This window comes from Notechis scutatus, chromosome 1 (genome assembly GCF_049901735.1).
Source record: "Notechis scutatus isolate UNSWTSFEM ecotype Mainland chromosome 1, rNotScu1.2, whole genome shotgun sequence".
Taxonomy (NCBI): Eukaryota; Metazoa; Chordata; class Lepidosauria; order Squamata; family Elapidae; genus Notechis; species Notechis scutatus.
In genome coordinates, this window is record NC_142009.1 from 61,703,717 (window position 1) to 61,730,542 (window position 26,826).

Sequence of the window (26,826 nt, forward strand, 5' to 3'; positions counted from 1 at the left end):
TTTATCTTTTGAATTCAGTAACAGTTTGTACAACTTGCTGGGTCTCATAGAGGTTTGAAATATCAATTAGGCAGTTTGACTGCACACATTCACACATATACACACAGAGAGAGCATAAAACTTGAGTTAGGGCCAATAAAGCTTGGTGAATACCACTAAAAAATTCTGGCTTGGTTAATACTTGGATAAGACATCACTGGGGAATCCCAGGACAGTTATCTATACTTCAGAATTGAAAAGATATCCAGAAGAAAGCAATGGCAAACCACTTCTGAATTCTGTCAAGAAAATTACATGAATCATCTTCCCACAGGTGCAGGGTCTGCTTTTCGGATCAATGAACACTATCTTGCCTAATCAAATGCAGCATCCGAGTCATGTCTACATTTTGATGGAGATAGCTGTAGATTCATTGGATATAACAAAAAAACTGACTGACTGGCTTGTTGCCTGGGCTTGATGTTAGAAGATGATTTCTTGAATGGGCCAGAAAATAACCTATTGTTGAGCTTGACTTGCTTCATTTTTTTAAAATAGATCATTTCTGATAATTATTGGAGTTTGTATTTTTTTAACTGAACATACTATAAATTAATAATATTTAGTTTTACTTATTGAGTTATACGAGAAGCTATGGGTAGTAAGGAAAAGTGCAAATAAAAATAATAACTGGGTAAGAAATTGCCTCAGATAACCTGGACCTGTGCCATGAAAGTCTTTAAAGGTGATAACCAACACCTTGAACTAGACCAAAAAGGAAACTTGCAACCAGTATAGCTTGTGGAACAGAGATGTTACACGGCTACCCTAGGGGCCCCAAGAATTGCCCGCATGGCTGCCTTCTGAACTAGCTGAAGCTGCTGGATACTCTTCAAGGGTAGTCTCATGTAGAACGTGTTACAATAGTCCAACTATGAGATGACCAGGGCTTGAATAACTAATCAATGTCAAAGTTCTGGAACCTGGAGCTCCAGGCACCCAAGCCACTCAGTCTTACTAGGTTTCAGTCAAACTCTGTCGTCCCCCATCCAGATCCTCACTGCCGCCAGGTACCACAAGACAGAAGCTTATTAAAATATTGGCAATTGTGGGGGCTACAAAGCTGAGGGAATTGCTGAAATCTATGTCTTGATCCTTTTCAGGTATCAGAAGTCTTCAGTGGATAGAGGAAAAACTCAGTAGTTGGATTTTGATTTACTTTTTACACATTTTGTTCTGTTTCATATTTTAACATTATTTCTGTATTTTCAAGCATGATAAGAACTTTATAGAAAAATGCTAGAAGTTCAATCCAGATTTTATTAATTCTTTTTGATAGATTTTCTGTTGCAATAAATATACATTGTTCATTCTGATTTATTTCTATTGTAAATCACTGAGCATAAAATGTTGTCTAAAATCCCCTCATTGATTGTCATTCTCATACATGGTAGGTAGATATTTCATGAGTAGAGTCTGAATTATATGAGCAATCTGTAAGGATATTTCCTGTCTATAAAATCATGATAACACCTCACTCAGAGTGAATATTGAAAAAAAGTCAAACTGTAAAATTTGACTGAGTAAATAGGGCCTTGGGTGATAGCCCAACATGGGCTCATGTTTTCCTTGCCACCTAAGGATGAAGAAACCAGAGTTATCTTTATGAGCCCAAAGCAGAGTTGACAGCATCTGCCACTCCCTATGTTGCTGAATTCCGATTCCCATCAGCCCTTCCCAGCAAAAGCACATGGGGAACCATACATTGCCCACTCTTTGACCAAAAGGATGATTGTTTTTATTTAGCAGTGGGAATTTGAAAGAAACATTATTTTGCAGATCGAGTATCACAACATTGGACTTATTCCCAAAGTCATCCTTTATTCATGAAAATTTTGTTATCTCTTGCAATTCACAATTAAAAATAAATTATAGCTGTTTGTTTACCAACTTCTTTTTCTCATTTTCTGATTGTAAGTCTTTGGGGCAGAGAACTGTTGGGGCTTTCTTTCTTTTCTTTTCTTTTCTTTTCTTTTCTTTTCTTTTCTTTTCTTTCTTTTCTTTTCTTTCTTTCTTTTCTTTCTCTTCTTTCTCTCTCTCTTTCTCTCTTTCTCTTCTCTCTCTCTCTCTCTCTCTCTCTCTCTCTCTCTCTCTCTCTCTCTCTCTCTCTTCTTTCTTTCTTCTTTCTTTCTTTCTTTCTTTCATGCTGTATAAATCTGTTATATTGGAGTAGTTTTCTGGGCTGAAGATCTGAAACATATAAAAGTAAGAATATAAAGCCCTAGCAGATTAATTTTGTACAGACATAACAATGTTAACATCTCACTAAACAGTACTTCACAGTTGTACAGTAAACAGGTGGACAGATACCTCAGAAATTTTTTATGGGTTTCATTTTAAGTAAATAAAATTCTTGTGGTGTTTGACTAGTTGAAACAGACAACACCTTAAATATAAATGCATTAAAATAAATTAGATTGGAGATGCAAAATATTATTTCAATATTTGCAATGTTTTGCTAAATATTGTTTCATTGGCCCAGATAGAAAAATAATGGATTTTGGAATATTATAATATATGACATGTTAAACTTTTTGAGCTATTTCAAAGCTAATCATTTTTTTCTTTTAAAACTGGAAACTTTGGTCCAAGATAGCTGTGTAAATTATGTTACTTTTTTCATAACATTTTATGATCTTTCGATAACTTATTTACTGTTTTTAATCTTTGAATTAAGATACGAACTTACATTGATTTTGTCCGATTTCATTGAATAATCTACTGTATATGTGGATTCAATGTGCACTATTATATTGCAGTTTGCAATTTCAAAGCTTAAATGGTTAAATAATTTTTCATTAGAATTATTGCAGATAAGTTTAAATTATATATTTCATGATCTTAAAGGCTTTCCCCTGTGGTGATGCATATTACCTCATGTATTTCAAAGGCAAGCTATTTATCCCCTCCTCTCCATGATTGTAAGCTGTGGTATTCATGAATAGTTGTGTGAATAATTTGAGAACTTAAATATATAGAAGGTTAATTTGACCCAATTACCAAACATAAAAAAGCCTAGAATATGTACCTTGGCTGGTCAAACACAGTATGTTCATTATGCCTACTGAGTATCTATTCTATAATTATCTGAAGTCTTGAATATGGCAAAGAGTAACAGTTTATTCCTTCATTAAATGAGGCGTGATAAACTAGTATAATAACAAAAAGTTATAAGAACTTTGCTGATATAAATCTGGCACAACACAAAATGCTTAGGTTTCACCAATAGTTTAGCATTTTGGAGTTTCATTTTCCATAGTTCAACTTAGCTTCTAATTAAAAATCAAAATGGTACTTTAAAAAAGAAAATTCAGGACTAACAATATAAATCCTATTAAGTTTTAAATTCTTCACATTTTGAATTCCATTAATTTATGTCAGCAACATAGAGACAGATTGTTCTTTAAAAAAAACCTGGAACAATATTGTTTTCTCTTTGAGTATTTTGCCAGAAGATCACATTTTGCTCCCACTCAACCTCATCTTATGCCACCTCCATTCAACACATCTCATGCCCTACCAAACCTGCTCTACTAATTAAAGCATTTTTAAGGGTAGACTTGGTATCCATGCAATAGAGAAGACAAAGGATAACATCTAGTTGTGCAAACAAAAGACCAATTTTGGAATGTTGAATGGAAGCTATAATTAGGGGAGAATCACTGTGACCAAAAGTAGTACAGGGGTCTTCTGCTCATCTTTCACTTACTCTAACTTTTGGCGACATTGTATGAAGCAGACTTAGTTCTCTTTGTATCAATTTCTTTGATGCCTTACTGTTACATTATTCTTGACAGAATTATAACAAAGATCGATATTCTAAATTGATAAATTGTAAGGGATGAGTTTGCTTTCCAAATATTTGGAGTCACCTATTCTGCAAATCGGCATAAATTCTTGGCTAATAAGGGAGACAGAGATCTCATCTTTTCTAGGTCACATGCTGACTCCTGTATATGTTCTTGTAATTTTTGCAAATTTAAAAAACATTGCTATGTTAAATACTATTAGTCTCAACATATGTTTCCATCATTGACCCATCTCTTACCTTCCAAAGTTTATCAACAGGTATTTTTTCAGCAGTGTTTACTTAAAGAATTTTTACCTAAAGATTGAATATAAGATCTTACACATGAAAAACATGTGTTCCACATTGTGCAACACAGCTTCTCAATAGAAGTCATTGTTGCATTATTAAGAATCAAGAAGTTGAAGTACCGTAGATTGATACAGGATTTTTATAGTAGAATTTTCTTTCTGCTTTCCTGTTTATGATTTATTTGGTTAATATGAAGACAATATCAATATAAAAAAGGCGATTTCAGTAGCAACCTTTTAAGTTGTAATTATTATTACAGATTAATGGCTGATTGTTGTATCCCTTTAATCTTGGTTTATCTGAAGAGAAACTTCAGGGTAAATTAAGCAGAAATGTGAATAATTAATTTCATTTATATTCTGACATTTTATCCAGGAGTTCAAAATCTCCCAAATATCAATTTTATAAGAAATTTGAGAGAAAATAGCTGCCTCCTGGTCATCCAATGAGTCCTATTTTCCTGTGAGGATTTGACTCTTCTTCTTTCTAATCCAGGACCAATACTTTAATCACTTTACTAGCTGATGTCGAGTATTTAAATGCCAAAAACATTTAAAGTTTTAAGGAACAAAAAAACTTTTATAGGCAACTTTTATCCTTGATAATTGTATTCTTTTCTGCCTCCCAAACAAAACAGCAGAAAGCATGAAGATTACACTTTGAATTGATTGGATGCACAGAGCCACGGAATTTCTTAGTGACAGCTGTTGCTGTTTGAGAGATGAAAGTACTTGGCCCAAGAGTCTGTTTATGTGTTTGAGCAGAGAAAGCAATATTCATTTCAAGGAGCTCTGAGACAGACAGATTCTGAGAAAGAGAACGCAGGGGATAATTATCTAAATTATGTTCAGGCTATTATTGAAGACGAATCTAGTTAAAATGTAATTAAATATGACGGGCTCACAGGATGCAAGCATGACTTTGGAATGCTAATCAACAATTGTAGCTCTCCTTGGGGGACTCATGCAGAACAAGAGAGTTGGGAGGGATGGCTGAGGTGAAATATGGAGTATTAAAGAACATACCCTAGGGCTCCAACAAGGCTAATTTATTTTAAAAGATGAAGCTGTGGCACTGGGAAACTTGTGCTGGTTGTTCATCATGCAGTGTTGCCTTTCAGGTTGAGGACCCTCATATCAGCATAGGCTCTTGATTGCTGGTCTTGTTGGCAAAGTGTAAGCCTCAAATGAAAGTATTGATTTCCCTAATTATAAACTTTTGATTTTTATAAGTATATGTTTTGGAGGTTCACAAATCCCAGCAGATATATACATTTCTCAAAAAAATAAAGGGAACACTTTAGAGAAATGGCAAAAATTGTGGTCTCAAAATTATAAAATGACAATGTCAACAGCATATAAAGAAAATTTGTATAAGATGTTTTACAGGTGGCATTTTCCCCGACAAGAATAGCAAGAATGTTCAAGAATAAATCCGAAAAATGTTGGAAATGTCATCAGACACCTGGCTCATATTACCATATGTGGTGGACTTGTGCAGATGCTAAAAAATACTGGACTAAAATCCACACATGGTTGGAAAAAATGACAAAAAACATATAGACTTGAAACCAGAGATATTTTTATTGGGAATTTTACCTGAAATATATAGTAAAGACTTGAAATACCTGATTGTAAATGTATTAACAGCGGCTAGGATTGTATTTGCCAAAAACTGGAAAAATGAGAAAACACCATCACAGGAGGAAATCATTAAGAAAATATTGGAATGTGCTGAAATGAGTAGATTGACATTTGAAATCAGAGAACAAGAGGATAAACAATTTTATAAAATCTGGGATCTATTCTATCAATGGTTAGACAATATAATACAGTAATGAAATATGTAGACTATTAGAAAATAATAAATATATAAAGATGTATTTCTTTCTTATTATATCTACAAAATGATTTTAGGATAGACTTGGGATGATAATATGAACTGTTATAAAATGAAGTAAATTATGATTATCTTGTAAAACATGAATGAATAAAAGTATAGTCAAATGATTGATTAATAATGATACTAAGGTATTTAATTTTTGATTGAAAATACGAGATTATATGCAATGTAATTGTAATTGAAGACTACGAAATGGAAGCACAAAACAATTTGTAAACTAACTGGCACACTGTATGTATACATATGGAAGATGGCTTGATGTTTTTATGTTTTGTTTGTTTATGTTTGTTTTTAAAAACCAATAAAAACTTAAATAAAAAAAGGGGGAACACTTAAGCAACACAATGTAACTCCAAGTCAATCACACTTCTGTGAAGTGTGTCCACTTAGGTGGCAACACTGATTGACAATCAATTTCACATGCTGTTGTGCAAATTGAATAGACAACAGGTGGAAAGCATAGGCAGTTAGCAAGACATCCCCAATAAAGGAGTGGTTCTGCAGGTGGTGACCACAGACCACTTCTCAGTTCCTATGCTTTCTGGCTGATGGTTTGATCACTTTTGAATGCTGGTGGTGCTTTCACTCTAGTGGTAGCATGAGACGGAGTCTACAACCCACACAAGTGGCTCAGGTAGTGCAGCTCATCCAGGATGGCACATCAATGCGAGCTGTGGCAAGAAGGTTTCCTGTGTGTCAGCGTAGTGTCCAGAGCATGGAGGTGCTACCAGGAGACAGTACAGTACATCAGGAGACATGGAGGAGACCATAGGAGGGCAACAACCCAGCATCAGGACCACTACCTCTGCCTTTGTGCAAGGAGGTACAGGAGGAGCACTGCCAGAGCCCTGCAAAATGACCTCCAGCAGGCCACAAATGTGCATGTGGCTGCTCAAACAGCCAGAAGCAGACTCCATGAGGGTGATATGAGGGCCCACGTCCACAAGTGGGGGTTGTGCTTACAGCCCAACACTGTGCAGGACGTTTGGCATTTGCCAGAGAACACCAAGATTGGCAAATTCGCCACTGGCACCCTGTGCTCTTCACAGATGAAAGCAGGTTCACACTGAGCACATGTGACAGACGTGACAGGGTCTGGAGACACCGTGGAGAACATTCTGCTGCCTGCAACATCCTCCAACGTGACCAGTTTGGCAGAGGGGCAGTAATGGTGTGGGGTGGCATTTCTTTAGGGGGCCACACAGCCCTCCATGTGCTCGCCAGAGGTAGCCTGACTGCCATTAGGTACAGAGATGAGATCCTCAGACCCCTTGTGAGACCATATGCTGGTGCGGTTGGCCCTGGGTTCCTCCTAATGCACGACAATGCTAGACCTCATGTGGCTGGAGTGTGTCAGCAGTTCCTGCAAGACGAAGGCATTGATGCTATGGACTGGCCCGCCCGTTCCCCAGACCTGAATCCAATTGAGCACATCTGGGACATCATGTCTCGCTCCATCCACCAATGCCACATTGCACCACAGACTGTCCAGGAGTTGGGGGATGCTTTAGTCCAGGTGTGGGAGGAGATCCCTCAGGAGGCCATCCGCCACCTCATCAGAAGCATGCCCAAGCGCTGTAGGGAGGTCATACAGGCATGTGGAGGCCACACACACTACTGAGCCTCATTTTGACTTGTTTTAAGGACATTACATCAAAGTTGGATCAGCCTGTAGTGTTTTTTTCCACTTTAATTTTGAGTGTAACTCCAAATCCAGACCTCCATGGGTTGCTAAATTTGATTTCCATTAATAATTTTTGTGTGATTTTGTTGTCAGCACATTCAACTATGTAATGAACAAAGTATTTAATAAGAATATTTCATTCATTCAGATCTAGGATGTCTTATTTTTGTGTTCCCTTTATTTTTTTTTGAGCAGTGTATTTTTGATCTTTTGGATAACATCTTCATTTCTATTTTCTCGCTATCATGTGTGGTAGAAAAATAGTCTATCATCCATTGCTGTTTTGCTAAACCTACTAAACTAGTTCTTTACTTGTTAATGGCTGTTCCTGGAGCAAAGTAGCACAGAGAATTATTGACACAAAGGGATGTTGAGTTTTATATTGCATAAAAGCTGCATAATGGTCTCTGTCTATTTGTAAACAAAATTCAGTTCAATCTTACCATTCAGTTTGTATATGTAACGGTTTCATGGACACAGTGAGCATGCATTTAATACATCTTCTCATTCTGTGTTTCTAGCATGTAGATATTAATATCTTCTATGTCCTAAATTCACTTTTGGTTTTTTTTACATAGACACTGGAAAGACTCTAATTCATAACACCAGGAATTAGAAATTTCTCATTTATATTTAGTAGTTCAGGTGCTCCCTTGAATATTTTTACACGCCACCTTGGAAGACAGAATTGTATCTCTTCAGGTTTATTTTAAATAGTTTATTTTAAATAGTCTGTGGATGAATACATTTTCCTTCTTACTGCATAATCATTTCTAATTTTGCTAATTTGTATGTCAGTACTTCCCTAGAAAAATGCATTTAAAATGATATATTGGAAATAATAAAAAAAACTTGCTCAGATTTAACTGATTGACACAAAAATAAGCAAAATTATAATCCCTGTTAAATTTGTAAATATCTAGATTATATAAAGTTGATAGCATATAGTTAAGAGCTAATCTTCAGGAATTGTTGGACTGAAAATTGTCTTTTGTCCTAAATTAATTATGCCCCACACAGCTTTCTTAGGTAGAATGTATATGGCTCCTACTATTTATCAGAGATAGAAAAGGCTCAGTTAGAATTTGGATAAGCTTCTGTGCCCTTCTGAGTGCTTTTTATCAGATGTACATCTTTGCACTTTGGCATTTTAGGAGCAGCAATTCTTGTGGTATCCAATTAGATGGGCATAATGCCAATGTTTGTACATGCAGTTTTCTTATGCAAATTGATTCTGTTCTGCTGCATTCTGTATTAAGTAAATAACATACTAGAAGTTCCAGGATTTCTTAAGAGACTTCATTTTCTCTTTAATCTTTAAAATGATATCATAGGCTTGTAAAGGGCATAACTCTGTTCTTTTACGAATGTCTACCTAAGTTCCCCCACTCCCTTTTTTTTGTAATCAGCACAGATTTCAACTATAGAGAAGTAGTTTTGTAGCATATCAAAACACTGGTTTTTTAAATTGGGCTCTAGCTATAACTGATTTTGTACTTTCCTATCCCAAGATAAAACAAACACCAATTTTTTTAAAAAATGATAATGCAAATGAGTTTGGTAACACATCTGGGCATCAGGCTAGAAACTGAGAGATTATGAATTCTAGACCCATCTTAGCCAGGTGAGTGATCTTGGGTCAGTCATTTTCTCTCACCTCTAGGATGCAAGTAATGGCAAACCATTTCTGAAAAGCTTCCCAAGAAAACTGCAAGTAGTAGACCAGGCAGTCACCAGGAATCAATACTGACTTAAAGGCACCAGAAAAAAATGTGGCATATTCAGGAAATTGAAATTAATTTAGTCATCAATTAGAGTAGATGTATTGAAATCAGTGTGACATAACTAATTTACATGTTTGCTCTGTGTATGACAGCATCTAATGTGCCTAAGCCTTTTATATCCAGCTAGATGCTTTTCTACCAAGTCTGCTAAAGTTTTGCCTTAATAAACCAACACTATCAAAATTATGTTAGAACTAATGTAGATGGCATTAGAAAGGTACAACTGTTGCTGGACTGTATTCATGTGATTTTGCATAGAGGAAAGCAATTTTTGTGTGTGTGCTTATTAAAATATTACTTTTCTTTCTGGTGAGGTTGATGTCTTGAATTTATAAAAGTGGAATTATTTTCTGCTTCATTATAGTTCCAAAGCCCAATGGAATTAAAAGAATAAGTATACAAAAATGTCATAAAAAGATCAGATCAGCTCTTTCTTACAGCTTTTTGCTATACTGTACAATATTCCAGCTCAAATCTTGGTTATAAATGGAACCAACAGTGTTGCAATTCTTTCAGTGTTTTCCTTTCCTTTCTTTTTCATTTTGCTTTTTAGTAGTATGTATCTTTTGAATGCAATGCTATCCAAATGATAATCTCCTTCAAAAGTTCATCAAATTGCTTTAGCTATCTTGTTATCATTTCTTTACTTATATTAAGCTCTATTATGCATAAAGTTTGTAATTTTATCTTCAAATTGACTTCAGGAAAAAAGATAATCTGATTATGTATTAATCCAATGTAATGATGTCTACTGTTTATAAGGAAATATTCAAATCTTCTTGCTCTTTCCTTCTTGAGAGAAGAAAGAGGTGCCAAAAATTATACTTGCATAAAGGCATGAGCCTTTTCCAGCACCATAAAAGAAAATAGTATCGTGTCAGACTGCAACAATTTAAAAATCATTATGTTAGGTCCTTGAGGTACTTCAAGTTTCACATTGCTGATTCCTTCAGTATGAGCAATTACATCCTTTTTGTTAATAAAAATCATAACTTATGCTAAACAGTAAACACAGTTGGTTTCGATTTAATGTGATGCACAAACCCAGTTGTAGTTTGGTGTAGAGAACACACAGAATTGTAATTTAAGCTAAGAAAAAACACAGTTCTTTTCTAAAATAGTAGAAGAGGAGAAATCTAGAAAGTCCAAGGTTTGAGGCCCACAGGAATAACATAACCCCACCTTTTTGCCATAATTATCTGTTTGAAACCTTAGGTTTTCAAAAGCCAGGTGCTTTTTAACATAGCTTCTTTTTATTATTGATCCAAATTTATCTCCAGAATAAGTTAAAGAAATTGAATTCTTCCATTTATAGCAGTTACAAGAAAAGGCACTTTTATGTGGGATAAGAAAATTTCTACTTCCTACCTCTTCTGAGCAGTTATTAGAACCATAGAAATTCTTGCTCTTCTTTCATTCAGTTATTCCTTCATTTTGTTTAAAAGTGAAACTAGCACCAACAGAATGTGGCAACTGCCAGCATTTCAACTGCTTCCACTTGTGAAACCTGACATTAGAAGAAGACCAATGCCATATGCTTGAAGTGATTTAGTTTTGCTTAAATGTTTCAGTATTTCTTTTACATTGTTCTCATATTCTATTTTCCAAAAATACAGTACACTAATATACACTTACCTGACTAAAGGTGCATTGCTCTTTTGAATTTTGTGTTCTATACTTCTGCCTTGAGATGATTTGCTTTTCTGATTTAAAAAAAACAAGTGTGCAGTTGTTTTAATTTTCTGTATCCCTTTTCTTTCTTGTGCAGATCCTGGCAATTTGTAACTTTTGATAGACAACCAGCATCTTTTATCAGAATTGTTGGCACTCACAACACAGCTAATGAGGTAATATAATAGATTAAATTCTGTGGCATGTTAAACACTGATATATAAAACATGCCACCAATTATCCTTACTCAAAAGATTGTACTAGTATTAACTTCTTTCTGTTTAAAAATTCAGTGAAGAAGAAAAATACTTCTTTTAGTGAAAAGATACAGAATGTATTGGGGATTGAAAATGTTTCCTGCAAGTGTTGGGATATATACACAATCATTCAATATATACATTACACTACTTAAAGTTGCTGAAAAAAGCTTAAAAAGCCAAGAAGCACTGGGTTAGAGATGGATTGTCATGGATAAAATTTGTCTATGTGGTCTCTGAGAGTTAGCATTGTCATGCCGTATTGCAAAATTGATGCATCACCTATGTAATTTAATTTGAACAATAATATTTGCAAACTGTGTATAGAAAATCTCCAAGAGAAATAATTTACTATTAAAGTTATAGTGAATTGATCATCTAGCTAATGATAAGCTAATTTAATAGGAAGCAACCTACTCTCTTTATTCTAAGTGTTGTCAAGGATTCCATTCATCCTCCGAGGATCAAGTCAGAAAGATGAAAGAATCTGAATGTGAGTAACTGCAATTGGGTTACCCACAGCAGATCAGAGATTTTGTGGCATATCAAGTATTTGCAGACAGAGGAGCTGCAATGGCTGAAATTATTTCGGGGATTCTTCAAAGTTTGAAAGTTTGATTTTGTTTTTCTTTTGCCTGCTACCACAAGCATACCAGGATATCTGGAAATATTCTAGGTGCACTAGAACCTTTGTGGGTGATATTTATGTCCCCTTTGTGCAGGGCTTAAAAGGGGGCAGATTTGGCAGGCAGATTAGCGTGGGGGAGGGGGGCTGCTTTCTTTGTATGCTAGGGAATATTGTCTACCAAGCAAGCAGAATGGTTGAAGATGCTGAAAGAAAGAACGAAGTGGAGCAAAAGAAGATATCAGAACTAGGAAGTTCTGAACACCGAACAAATGTGTGTGATGACTTCAAGCAGTTTCCAACCTCTGAAAGAAAGAAGAAATATTGGGCAAGTGAACAGAATGGCAGAAAAGATGGGATGCCGTGAAAAGGAGTTGTGGAGCAGAAGTGCTGAAGAGGATGGTCCAGGTACTGACTTTTCATAGATTGGTTTAGAGGGGAATGTAGTTCAGAACAGTAAGTAAACCTGGAACTTTCCCTCCTCCTTCATGCCCATTTTTAATATAACAAAGTAGAATGTAGAGTTGTAATTGCAGGAATGTTCTAATCTCGGATGGCAAACCTCAGATAAAGAATGTTTCCAAGCAAATACAACTCAGGTAAACAAAGTCACAAATCTAAAGGAGGATTAGAGAGAGGAAGTAAACATATGTTAGACTTTAACTAGAGATAATTAATTGTATGGATTACTGTGCAAAACAGTAACGAAAGTTAAGCAGTAACCAAAGTTAACCAGTGATGGAGGATAACTAAAAATGTGTATAAATGCAAGACTAGACTCCAATAAAGATCATCATGATTCAGTTGTTCATGATCAAACAACTCGACTGCCTTATCATTACAACAGTAGAATACTTAGTAAAATTATTAAGAACAGAAATAATCTAAAAGGGATGAATTTAAAAACACTTAGGTATTGATTTATTTAAACATTAGTAGAAGGGGGAAAAGTTAAATCAATAATAATAAAATAGAATTAAAAGTAAGATCTGTAAAATTACTTGAGGCTATTATTAGAAAATGTATGCACATAAGTGGAAGGAGATAACATTTTATTCCAAAGACAAAGGCACAAATTGTTCAATGTAACAATTTTGCATTGTCTAGATCTCTTGCTGTCCCTACCCAACAATAAGAGGAGTTGATATCAGATTTGGGGCTGAGATTCCTCCACGCTGCCATTGCTTGGCAATTTCAACATCCATGCCAAAACCAGTCTGTAGAATTGTATCAGGATTTTGTGGCCATTTTAATTAATTAATTTTTATCTCACATTGATTGGTGAACATGCATAATACTCTTTCGTCTTCCTATTTTCTCCACAACAAACCATCTGTGAGGTAGGCTGTACTGAGAGAGAGTGATTGGCCCAAGGTCACCCAGTCAGTGAGTGGTTTCATGCCTAAAGTGGGATTAGAACTCACATCTCCTAGTTTGTAGCCTGGTGACTTAACCATTAGACAAAATTGGTTCTCAATCTCATGACCATCATGAGTTCAGTAGTCTTGTCAACATGTGTACATACATACACAGACACCCAAGTATGATACATGCTAGATTTAGTTTTTTATAATGAGTTGACTGTACCATACCTAGAGGAACCCAAATTTTGGATGCATTCTATAAATTAGCTTCTTTGAGGTACCTTGGATGAAAAAAAATTGCCCTATGGTGCACCATTTCGCTCAGGTAAAAGCTACAGGAAAGAGAGCTTTAGTAGTTTACATACTGTTGAATCCTAAACCAGGGGTCCCAAACCCCCAGGCTGTGGCCTGTTTGAAACCTGGATGCAGGAGAGATGGGCAAGCGTGCACACACAAAGCTCTATTAATGAGAGCAGAGGATGTTCCCACTCACGTGTGAAGCACCATTTGCATGAATGGAGCTTTGCTCACGAGCACCAGCACCCTCCGCTCAAGTGTCGTCTGCTCGCACGAATGGAGTGCAAACACCCTCATGTGCAAGTGTAAGCACCCTCTGCTGAAACATGGAGCTTCGTTCACATGAACAGAGGGCGTGTGTACATGCGCCTACCACTCACATGCCCCCCTCCAGACCGGGCTGGGATGCTAAGCTGGAAAGGTGGGGGCTGATGTCCTAAACCATCATAGGCTGGCTTTTGGGGAATATGCAGATATATGTTTGATAAGAAATGGATATAAAAATAAAAGTCAGTACAAAAGATAAATCAGAAGGTAAATATTTGATAAGAAAATATTATATAAAAGAAGATTCAAAGGAAACTCATCTACCTGAAATGGATAACTCGATTCCTTCTTACTTTTATTTATTTATTTATTTATTTGATTTGCCAATTGTTTACAAGATAATAAGTATAAGTGTATACATAGTTGTGAATACATGAAATGGGTACATATAAGAAAAATAAAAGAATAAGAGAAACAATAGGACAGGGACGGTAGGCACGTTGGTGCGCTTATGCACGCCCCCTACAGACCTCTTAGGAAAGGGGTGAGGTCAATAGTACCTCACTAAGGTTAAAGTTTTTGGGGTTTGGGAAAGAAACTACAGAGTCGGGTAGAGTATTCCAGACATTGACCCCTCTATTGCTGAAGTCGTATTTCCTGCAATCAAGTTTGGTGCGGTTTACTTTGAGTTTGTATCTATTGTGTGCTCTTGTGTTGTTATGGTTGAAGCTGAAGTATTCACTGACAGGTAGGACATTGCAGTGTATGATTTTATATACCATGCTTAAGTCAGACCGAAGACGGCGTAATTCAAGGTTTTCTAGTTCTAGAATTTCAAGTCTGGTGGCATAAGGTATTCTACAACGAGTAGAGGAGTGGAGAACTCTTCTTGTGAAATATTTCTGGACTTTCTCAATTGTGCTAATATCAGATACGTAATGTGGGTTCCAGACTGATGAACTGTATTCGAGTATTGGTCTAGCAAATGTTTTGTATGCTCTGGTTAGTAGTGTGATATTACCAGAGAAAAAGCTACGTAGGATTAGGTTAACAACTCTTAATGCCTTTTTGGCTATGTAGTTGCAGTGGGCTCTAGCACTTAGATCATTAGAGGTGAGTATTCCAAGGTCCTTTACAGAGCTTGGGTCATCAACAAGTTCTTGACTATTCAGCTTGTATTTTATTTTCTGATTTTTTTTGCCAATATGTAAGACAGAGCATTTATTTGTTGAGATTTGAAGTTGCCATTTGTTTGACCATTCTGATACATAGTCAAGATCTTTTTGTAGGGTAGCAGTATTGTCTGTACTTGCTGATGTTTCAGATAAATCTTTTAAGCAATTATTTTAGAAGCCTCTTGTAGTAGTGAGTTGATTGTGTGGATGCCCTATCATGCTAAATTAACTTTATAATCTTGCACATGATTTTGTCTGTTTTAATCTAAAACAGAATTGTGTTTTACTAAAAAGAAAGTTATTCTTTGCACAATAGAAAGTTAGAAATGAATATAAACATTTAAGATTCCGAAGAGATATATGCCCTGCGGAATGTTTGACAATATATTTTGAAAACAACAGTTCATCCCTGAGCTATAAATATTCTCCCCTATCTTTGGTTTCAAGCTACATATTTATTTTCGGAAGACAACTTAACTACAGATAAAGACACAGATACAGATGTTTCTCCAGATGAAATCGTAGGCTTTTGGGGGGAAAGTGTATGCCTGTAGGACATTCCCTGTCTTCTATTCATTTTTTTATTGTGTTTGGTATTAGAAGATGCTTTGATCTTAGAAGTGTTTATTCATTGTGCTACTGGAACCTGTATGCTTTTGTATATTTTTGCATATTTTTATAATGATTGCATCCTTTTGACTAAAATAAGAGTACATAGATTTTCAGTTGTTTCTATCTAGGCAAGATGTGAATTATACTGAAAAATAATTGAGGAATGCCATATTTTTTGCTCTCTTATTTTCACTTGTATAACTGCAGACATCAAAAATTTTATAGACCTCAGTATGATTTAGGTAGAAAAACAAAACTGAAATAAAACTATATGCTTACGTGTCTGAAGAATAAGAATATATAGAACTAATATGCATATCATTTTAATATTTCAGGAATATAGCAATAGCACTTAGACTTATATACCATTTTACAGTGCTTTACAGCCCTCTTTAAATTTAATTGATACAGTATCAATTCTGTGCTATTCTTATTTGAAAAATACCACTCAAGTATAAAGATGGTCACTGAATCCCTTGAAAAACCTTTATCAGGTAATTCTAAAATCACAAAACTTTTCTAAAAAAACCAGTTGGAAGCCCGTTTCTTTGGTCCTTTACTTCAGGGGTCCCCAACCACCGGTCCACGGACCGGTACCGGTACGTGGAACAAGTCCTACCGGGCCGCTGGCTTGCTGGGCACCGCCATCTTGTTTTGATGAAAAAGTGCTTCTGGTGAGCTTTTCGGGTAGAAAGCTCACCGGAAGCACTTTTCATCAAAACAAGATAAGCGGATGCGCTCGATGAGCTTTTCCGGGTAGAAAGCCATTTCTACCCGGAAAAGCTCACGAAGCAGCTAGGCGCCCGCCATCTTGTTTTGATGAAAAAGTGCTTCGGTGAGCTCACCGGAAGCACTTTTTCATCAAAACAAGATGGCGGCGCCCAGCTGATGTCGGTACCGGGCCACGCCATAAAAAAGGTTGGGGATACCGGGCCGCAGCGTAAAAAAGGTTGGGGATCACTGCTTTACTTGACCTTTGTATTCTCTGTGCAATTGGACTTATCATACATAAGCTTCTTGGTATATCCCAAAGGTGCTTTTTCAATAGGCAACTGGATTTTCTTGTTTTTCTTTGAAGATATTTCACTTCTCATCCAAGAAGCTTCTTCAGCCCTGACTAGATGGTGGGGAATGGAAGAATTTATACTCCTTACAGACAGCTGGTCCTTGGCGGCTGGAGGTAACCTCAACAACTCTCTAAAAGAATGCAAATAACCAGCTGTCTGCAAGGAGAATAAATTATTCCATTCTCCACCATCCAGTTAGAGCTGAAGAAGCTTCTTAGAAGCAAAATGACTTCAAAGAAAAACAAGAAAGTCCAGTTGCCTCTTGAAAAAGCACCTTTGGGTCAACTATGACCCGGATGACTGAGAATCTCCATAGACTTTTTGTATATATGAATTGACTTTATAGTTTCAGTGAAGTAGTGGTAGTTGTTAGCTATTAACAAATTTCTGTTTCTTCATATTTTTATTGCCTGTTTACTGTCTACTCTGCTTACCACCTGGTATGTTGCTTTTAATAAGAAGCTTCAAAGACTAACAAAAATTGTAATTATTGTGAGATTCTTTGATGTTGCTTTCTTTCTGCTTCCCCACTTCCCCCCAAAAAGTTGGTGTTTCTTGAACATTCCTTCCTATTTCAGTGGCATTTTCAGTTTTATATAAGGCAACTCTGAGATTTTGTTAGGCTATTAATGATTTGATTTCTTGATCTCCTTTGGGACATATATGTCAACTTTTGCTGCAAACTCAGTGGCAGTAGCATAAGTTGACTGGTGGTATAATATTGTATACAATCCAATTCTTCCAACTTAGATACTTAAATACCTTATGGGGAAGTGTGCCTTTGAGTCAGTTTTTGACTCCTGGCAATTACCTGAACAAGACCCTGCAGTTTCTTGGCAAGGCTTGTCAGAAATGGTTTGGCATTGCCTGTTTCCTAGAGCTGAAAAAAGAGGCAACGATCCAGTTGGCTTTGTGCCTAAGACAAAACTAGAACACAATTCATGGTCTTGGTTTCTAGCCTGATGACTCAACCACTATACTAAACTTGCCTTAAATACATATTGTTGTAGCATAATTATTATTTTTTAATTGCTTGGGAAATGCAGAAACTTTCCAGCTGTTCTTTATCTTTCTCATGTAACCTGCTGTCACACTTGATAATAGTATGTCATGTTTATTTTTCATTTTGGATTCTTGTTTGAAACAATGTAGACTAAAAATGAAGATGCCCTCAAGCTGAGTTTGTCTGTTGATGACTGTCTGGACAAAGTAATCCAGTTTTCTTGGCAAGAATAAAAGGAGGTTTGCAACTGCTTTCCCTTAAGATACTTTTCAATTTCCCATCATAGCCTACAGGTCTGGAATTTCTTGGCTGTTTTCCAACCCTGTTTAGTTTCTAAGCCTAGATGACCTTGGGCAGCTACTGTTACCTGCAGTATATCTTTGTTTAGTTAACAGAATTGTTTCTCTGTTAATCTCTGGGGAGAAAAAGCATACGCATTGTACAATCTCCATCATATACCAAGAAGATGTTCACGTGTTTGAAAAGGCCTGTTGGGTTTCAGTCTTATTTATTTTGTATCTTTCATTACTTTGATCTTACAATGTTAGTCCCAATTTTCTACAGCTTTTCCCTTGTAAAAGATTATTGTCTCATTAACATTCCTCAAATTCACTTAGTGCTGCAATCATCATGTTCTTTTCATACTTAGGCTTTTTTTTTTTTCTGGTTATTCCTGCAAGATTTCTTATAAAAATTTAGAACTTTGCTGACTTAGAACTCAGGAGACATGTTTTTTATATTAGTGCCAGATTTACTTTCCTATATATGTTGTTTGGCCCAAAGAAGATTCTTAGATAAGATTTACTCTAAAGCTGATATCCTCTGTTTATTTTATGATTAGTATCTGCTGAGTCTTGTAATTGTTGAGAACTATATCACAGATGTACATGATCTGTGACCTTTCCAGTTTTTAAAATTTCAGGTCCCATAATTCATAAGTGATTTTCAACTCCAGAGTTTTTGGATGAAATAGATATCCCCTTCATTCTAGCATTAGGCTGAGTTATGGGACTGAAACAGTTTTATTATCTTGGATGATAGACCTTGACTGATGAACTAGATTAAGAATGTGCTCCTATTGTCTGAGGTTTGGAATATGTTGCTGTCAACTAAATATCTTTCCTTGCTGTCGCTTAAGGATACCTTTGAAATTGGCACGAGACTGAATAATATAAGTAAAATGGAAGATTTAAAAATGTTTCTCCTTGACATGAGAGGGCAGCAGTGCTCCTGATCAAGAATAGCCTCCAAGCTCTTGCCTCCATTGGCAACAACTCTCTAACTTTGAAATTGTGTTCTTGTGCTCTTCCTCCTTGCTCTGATTCTGATCTTGGGTTGACATTTGGACCACTTGATGCAATTCTCTGGCACTTGAACCTGGGCTGTTACCGCTCTTGTAACTTTCCCTCCGTTTATCTCCTGTTTGCAGATAGTTAGAAGCTCAAGTTACCAAGTTACCAAACAGGTTACAAACTCTGTGAACGTTCAACTTTGCCTTCCTTTCTCCTTTACTTGCTCATATGCAAGGCACCATGTCCTTATTCCCGCCTTTGCTCGCTCATGCCTATCAATATCCTCATTCCTGGGCCTCCCAGTACTTGCACACACAACCATGAACCATAAGTGTCCTCCTTCTGTGGCCTCCCTGCACCCGCACATACACACCCACCCACCAGTGCCCACTTTCCCCTTTTGCTCAGTCATACCCTCCAAGACCCTCCTTCCTGTGCCTCCATGTCCTCCCTTCTTTGCCTCTGTGCACTTGCGCATTTGTACACAGCCAGCGGTACCATCCTGTCCTGGGGCTCCCTATGCTAACACACATATGCACTCATCAGTGCCTTCCTGTTTGGGCCTTCTTAGAGCCTACTGGTGGCACAGTGGCCAGAATGCAGTACTGCAGACTAATTCTGCCGTCTGCCAGCAGTTCAATCCTAACTGCTCAAAGTTGACTCAGCCTTCCATTCTTCCGAGGTCAGTAAAATGAGGCCCCAGATTGTTGGGGGTAATATGTTAGCTCTGTAAACCACTTAGAGATGACTATAAAGCACTACAAAGTGGTATATAAATCTAAGTGATATTGCTAGTGCTATTCCTCTGCTTGCATGCCCAGCATACCTTCCTTCTCCAGCCTTCTGAAGCTTGCAGTGTTTGCACTGCAGCACAACAGCCCTCAGCCCCAACTTGCATTCAGCCTAATTTTCCCCTGTTGCTGCTTATCAGGGAGTCCCTCCACTTCCCACTTGTCATCCCATGATGTTTGGGGTCACTGCAACAACTAGAACTGCCTGGACTGCTGTTGCTAAGTAATGTGATCATATCACAACATGCTTTTGGGCCACATTGCCTATTGATGGCAGTCACGGTCTCAATTGCTATCTGTAACTGAAGAACTACTTTTTTGTTACTTAAAGTTGCAGGAGTAAATAAGATGGCTTTTAAATTGATTAGAGAAGTAAATGGCACTGAATGTGACCTTTCAAGCCATAAATACTTCAGGGCTAAAATTCCTGGAAGACTACAGATAATAAACCTAGTTCAGCATTAATATGGGTGTTATTTTCCAATATGCTTGCTGATACCAGATATACAGCTTATGGGTTGATATTTCCTCTGAGAAAATTGTTTCCTGGGGGTGCTGGTTTTCAGTGTATCGGTTTGAAATAGATATCTTCAACTGATTATTTTATGTGATTAGTGTTGTCTTTGTGTTTATTAGAATATATTTTGTTGTGATAATTTTATTACATTTAGTTATGTGAGAAGTTATTATTACCTGCCTAGGGCAGGATCATTTTGGAAAGGAATTGCTAATATATTAACTACTAAAATTGTGCTGAAGCAGCTTTTAGACCTTCGAATTTAACTATTGATTGTGCAACTTTTCCTGTGAAGAGCACTCTGTTTGAGATAATTGATCAATTTACTGAAATTCAGTTCCCAGGTTGTGATAAATGGAAAAATGGCAGCAGCTGTTGTTAAAAAAAATGAAAATTGTGTTTTGTAAAGTGTCTTCAAAGCAACAGATCCCCACATTTGGAAATGAGAAATCACTCAGGTAATTGAAGGAAGCACTGTAATGTAAATACAGATAGAACTCTGGAAGTACATGGCAATGTAACAGCTGAACAAAATAATAAATAAATGAACGAAAAATCTCTGAGGATTTGACAGTAGGAATTTTTCCTTTTTCTTTTCTTTTATGTTTATATTACTTTATCAGTAAGAAGATATCAGCATTTACATAATCAGTAACAATATGCATCCCCTCCCCAGTTAAAATTTAGTTACAAGAGCATCCTGTAATAGGAACGTTTTTCCTTGTGCTGTTTCTCTAATGAACATGAGGATCCAGGCAGAGATGGAATAAGGAGAATAACATATTCAGGCAGCTCTCCACGCCAAAACAATATCAAATGTAAACAACCCCAAGTTAGATATATGATGAAACACATTCCTGAGTAATGGAACAGCCCATTGCTATTGGACTTTAAAGACGTATCTTCAATTACTGAGCCTCCACATCTTTTTGAACAACCAAACATCATGTCTAAAGGTTTAATTTAATTACTATTAAACGAAGGCTGGAGATCATATTTCTACAATCCACAGATAGAAATAAAGTGGCAGGTATGGTCAAGGTATTTATTGTTTTTTTAACTGCTTGGATAATATTTATTCATTTCCAATGTTCTTCTGTAAAATTAATTAGCATTAATTATTCGATCAGACAGGAATGTTTAAAAAAACAATTTACAGAAGAAGATTACAAAGTAGGGTCATTTGAATGATTCCTTCTGGTGCCTTACAAGAGATTTACTTGTATTTTAAATCATAAGCAGAAAGATGTTAAGATATAGGATATTATTTGCTAATCTGTTTCTGTGTTGGTTTAAAAGGAAAAAAAAAAACCTTTTCTAAATTATTCAGCATCTTCCTCATCAATTTAAAGCAAGTGTCCAAACAGACAGAATTGTTATAACTGTTAATCATAAAAGTGTATTACATATTTCCCCCCTTGAGTGGCAATTTTACTCAACTAGAATTATTTTAACCACTTTTTATAATTCATATTCAAGTGGTATTAACCAAATTTCAAGTTTGATTAATATCACTAGTGGCACTAAGGTTCTTTAAGCCTTTATAATCTCACTCTAGTGGCACATATTATCCAGTTGTCCTTTCCAATATATATATAGAACAAATAGCAATCAAAACTATATTTTAAGTCTTTGACAAATTATCTCTTACAAGATATATCTTTGCCAACAAGGAGTCTGAGAGATAATTTTCAAAGCTTTTGTTCAAGTGACATGATCAGAGAATTACTGGAATTCTCATTTTTCAGAGAACTAAAAGCAATAGGTGTGCTTCACATATCTATTTAAAGCCTTAAAGTCTTACAGATGAGATCAAGCTGAAACAGTAAATCTGAAGCCCCAACCAACTACTGAATTCACAGAGCTCAGATGTGCAAAATGCCACCCGTTTTATTTCAGAGTAGGCACAAAGGTAAAAAGGGGCAGGTTTCTATCATGCTATTTCAAATAATTAAAGTTGGTTAAATGTCTTTCCATACAGTGTTCTAAGTTGAAGGGGGGGAGTTGCATACGTTTGATGTTGCTTATTAAAGCATATTTGCACTTGATTCTAATAATTCAAATTTTGTTTTTGTTTTCATTCAAAATTCTACTACTTTTGACCAGAGCAGATACTGCTCTCAGTGGCATAGTGTAGAAATTGCTACTTTACTCTACAGATGGGAATAAAGATTATTATATCATGGAATACAATTATGTGTCAATTATCACCATACGCTGGTGGTGATTATATCAACTGCAAATTAAACCTTTAAAAGAGTTCACTTTAAAAAAAATATACTTATTCATATAATACGTTTTACTCTTTTGAACAATTATTCTTTCAGAGAACCTTTTCCACATTTAAAGACAGCAGTAACAAAGATACCTTACTGAGAATATTAGGAATCACTAAATTATCATTCTCTGCTTCATAAATCTGTTTGAATTCAACAATTGACACTGTAACTGTACATGGTTGGAGTCTTCCGCACTGAGGAACAAATAATTTTGCAGTTTTGGATTCTTTTATTATAGCACGTTACATTCATACCTGTCATATATAAGTCTTTATTAGAGAAAACATTGATACCATGTTGTGTTTTCCCAGAGTTGTTGCCAGCTTTATAAATAGGCTATAAAATGACAACTATCAAATATAAGAATTATGGTTTTTCATCCCAATATTTATTCATACTTAGAAATTCAGTTTGGACTATGAATTAAAGTGCAATTTATGTTTGTCACAATTATTTAATTTTTCTGTCAAAATTAAATAAATAATTGAGACAGCAAAAAATACAGCAAATTAAAACAATTTAAAACTTACAAATCTATAATTTTATTAGGGCAATGAAAATTAAAGACAATGCAAATGCATCAGCAATCAGAAATGTATTATAAGTAGATGCATCAGAAAAAATCTGATGGAAAAAAATAAGTACCAGTTGTTTATGATCAAGTGAGTAAATTGTGAAATTCAGTCAACTTTGTATGTTTTCTTGGTATCATTATAGCAAAGGACATTGCCATGACAAAACATCAGAAATTGTGATCTCATGAGCACAGATTGCTGTGATGTTGTAATTGTGAGCCAGCACTGAATGCCCAGATTGTAATCATGTGAACACAAAAATGCTGCACAGCCAGAACTTAGAGAATAAGTTATAACTTCCACTTGTTCGGCACAGTTATTTGAACAGTCGCTAAATGCATGGTCATTAAACAAGGACCACCTTTAATAAAACACTTCGGCTTTTGTGAATTATAGCAATCGCACTTAGACTTATATACCGCTTTACAGCCCTCTCTAAACAATTTACAGAGTCAGCATATTGCCCACAACAATTTGGGTCCTCAATTTACCCATCTCGGAAGGATGGAAGGCTGAGTCAACCTAGTAATTTAAGTTTCTCTTTTGTTCTTTCAGGTATTTCATTGTGTACATTTTGAATGCCCATCCCAAAATACTCTACAGAAGGAAGAGACTAATGAAGAAGAAGCTGGCCCAGGTGGACAGCACCTGGCAACCTGCTCGCCTCAAGCTTCAAGCACCAGTTCTGTGCATTCTCTCCCAGGATCTGTTTCATATCCATAATTGCAGCAGCTTTCTATGAGAATGGAGAAGAACATTTAAAATCTCAGTGTCACAAAAACATTTTTCACTTTTAACCTGCAAGCACCTCTTCATTTTCTGAATGAACTTTTCAAGGGGATCAGAGCATCAAGCAGCTAGAGGTGCTTCGATTTATAAGGCTGCCTGGAGACAAAACTGGGCCAACACATTGCACTTTTCATTGATTAAAATCAGAAGTATGGGGGGAGAAAATAGTCTTTCTCATCAAGTTTCCTAGTTGTACCCTACCTCTTTAAACCAAGCCAAATCAGATAAAGCAGAAAGAAGCAAAACCACACCATTTTGTTATATAAATAGGTTGTGTGTACCATATCAAAATATTATTACATGTGCTTGTAAAAGGAGTATTAAAAATTAATCTTTTTTGAGATGTTTATTAAAAAAAACCCTATGGAAACCACTTTTTATTTAACTTATTCTTAATCCATATCCTTTGTAAATTATAAACCATTTTCATACTGTGTATATATTTATACAGCATGGCATATGTGGTAACTCCACTTGAAGAGATACATCTATCTGATAGTTGGGCATCTAATAATCTTACTCCATTACTCTCTTTGACAGAGAAAAACCCTTAAAGAGATTGTGCATTAAATAATTCAATCCAGGGATACAATATTGGAATTTTTAACTATTTGACATGATTTATAAAATTGTCACTTTTTATCCCTGATTACCTTGTACCCAAGAAGAGAGCTGTATTGATCCTGTTAAAAAATATTAAAGTGCTTTAATTCCAGCAGTAGGGATTGATAGATATTTCCAAACATTTCTTTTCTTGAAAAACATTTTTTTACAAATATTGAAGCTAAGCTTCATGCGTGGGAATACATTGATAGCAATTTATATTTGGGCTACCTGGTCTGGGCTGCTAAAAGTTGACATCGCTAGATGGCATTAATGAGTTGTTATTTGCATTTGTTTTCTGCCATCCAGTGGTCATTCCACATTTTGCACTCAGATCCGCTAGATCTAATGAATATTTTACTGAAATATCTGTTTTAAAAAAGCACAATAATATTCCAATATGATTTTAAAAGAAATCCTTCTGAGACTCTTTTGATAGAATTGTCGTATGCATAGATTGAATTTTATGGTTGGGTTTTATTTGCATTTGAGTAATTTGCATTCAAGCAGTAGCTATCCTTTGTACTTTAATCAGATTGTTGGTTTGATTATTCTAAAAATGTTCACATGTAGCATTCTCTATTTTTTCTGCCTCTTTCTTTTCTAACTGGGGCGGGGGGGAGTTAAAAAAAACCCTATACATTTGCACATGAATATCAATGCCATTAATTCATACTGTTAGGAAATGAAATGCATTTGTAATGAAGTTCGTGATTCTGGAAAATATTATTGTTAATTATTTTTTAATTCGTGTGAAATAATTTGGTGCACATTGTTTTGAATATGGTGATCTATAAATAACTTTGCAATAGTAAAATGTAAGTACTTGCATTCTGCTGAAAACTGTTTATAATAAAACTGAGAATTAGATTACAATTATGATTGCAGATCAATAAACTAATAAGAAGTTTTTCATCTGCTATTATATAACCAATCTGGCAAAAGAATTGCAGTATGAAATACAATACCAACATATGTTTAGTTAATGAGTGAACAGCCCAGCAATGATTGACATCCATACAGGCTGGAGAATGAAACCTTTTGGTGTATTTGCAAATGGGCAGTTATGTATCTGTTCAAAAACAAAATGAAATAGTAATGGCGTTTTTGGTACTCTCTACTAAGCTTGTTGTTTGCTTGCAAACATTTCCTTACCCAACTAGGTAACATCATCAGTTTGAATCCTTTAATGCATGGATCCCCAATCTTCGGTCCATGGACCTGTGCCAGGCCGCAGCATGCCAGAAACCGGGCCATGTAATCAAGCAAGGCCCATCTGTAGGATGCAGGAGCATACAAAACCATGCCCCCCTCCACTCTGCAGAAAAACCTCCATGGAACCATTTCCTGGTGCCCAAAAAATTGGGGGCCACTGTTTTAATGTCATCTACTTGCATAATTAAATGTCTGTAATCAACCAAGTTCAGAGAGCACCAATTACTCCACAATTCAACCCTGAACTACAAATAATCTCTTCTATTGGAAGGAATAATGCTTATCCTGCTAATGCATGTAGATAAATATCATATATAGTTAAAATTGGACAATATCTGTGAGACTCAAGTTATACTAGACTTTCAAGGAACCCTAGTAGTACTAAAACCAGGAGGGAGTGTTGATTTTAATAATCACCTAGAAATTTATTTAGTGAAGTGTAGTGAATAGGTGTGAAATAGATTGTTAACAGCAATCAAACTGATTCCGAACAAGGGGCTTTCCAATCTGTTTAAAAGTCCTAAAGCTGCAAAATTTTCCTTTCATGTTCCTCTTTGATATAATTTTTATCTTAGAAACGGGCCTTCCTGTGAAGATAATATGAGATATAGCTATTTAAAAGTACTGCTTTCTCACTCAAGCAACACAAGTTTCTTATGTATGATTTAGACATAGAGCTTAAGGATAGGCTGCAAGGTAGTCCTAATCACTTTACAAAGCTGAAATATATTTACTTGATTTATAACCTGCATTTTTCTCCACACCGATACTCATCATGGCTAGCGCTACCTTATCTAATCAGAACCATCATTCTCTAATCTGAATTTGTCTTCATTCAGCCCATGGTTTCCTTGAACGTCAATCTTGTGAAACTTAAAAAGTCTTGTGTTAGTTATTCACCTTATGAAATCACCCATGA

At 35.8% G+C, this 26,826-nt stretch overlaps 1 protein-coding gene across 4 annotated transcripts in view; it reads left to right on the top strand.

The window, feature by feature from the left end:
• Nucleotides 1–25,602, top strand: part of BTBD9 (BTB domain containing 9) — a 148,391-nt gene extending 122,789 nt beyond the window's left edge. For 2 of the 4 annotated variants that reach the window (XM_026681372.2, XM_087965554.1), the window contains exons 10-11: nucleotides 11,277–11,355; nucleotides 23,856–25,602. In XM_026681372.2, coding sequence (XP_026537157.1) covers nucleotides 11,277–11,355; nucleotides 23,856–24,023 — 247 coding nt within the window. In that variant the 3' untranslated portion in view covers nucleotides 24,024–25,602. Of the gene's footprint in view, nucleotides 1–11,276; nucleotides 11,356–11,868; nucleotides 11,930–23,855 lie in introns of all 4 variants that reach the window. The other 2 variants (XM_087965545.1, XM_087965536.1) reach the window with 2 other exon arrangements.
• The last annotated feature ends 1,224 nt before the right edge of the window (nucleotides 25,603–26,826 follow it).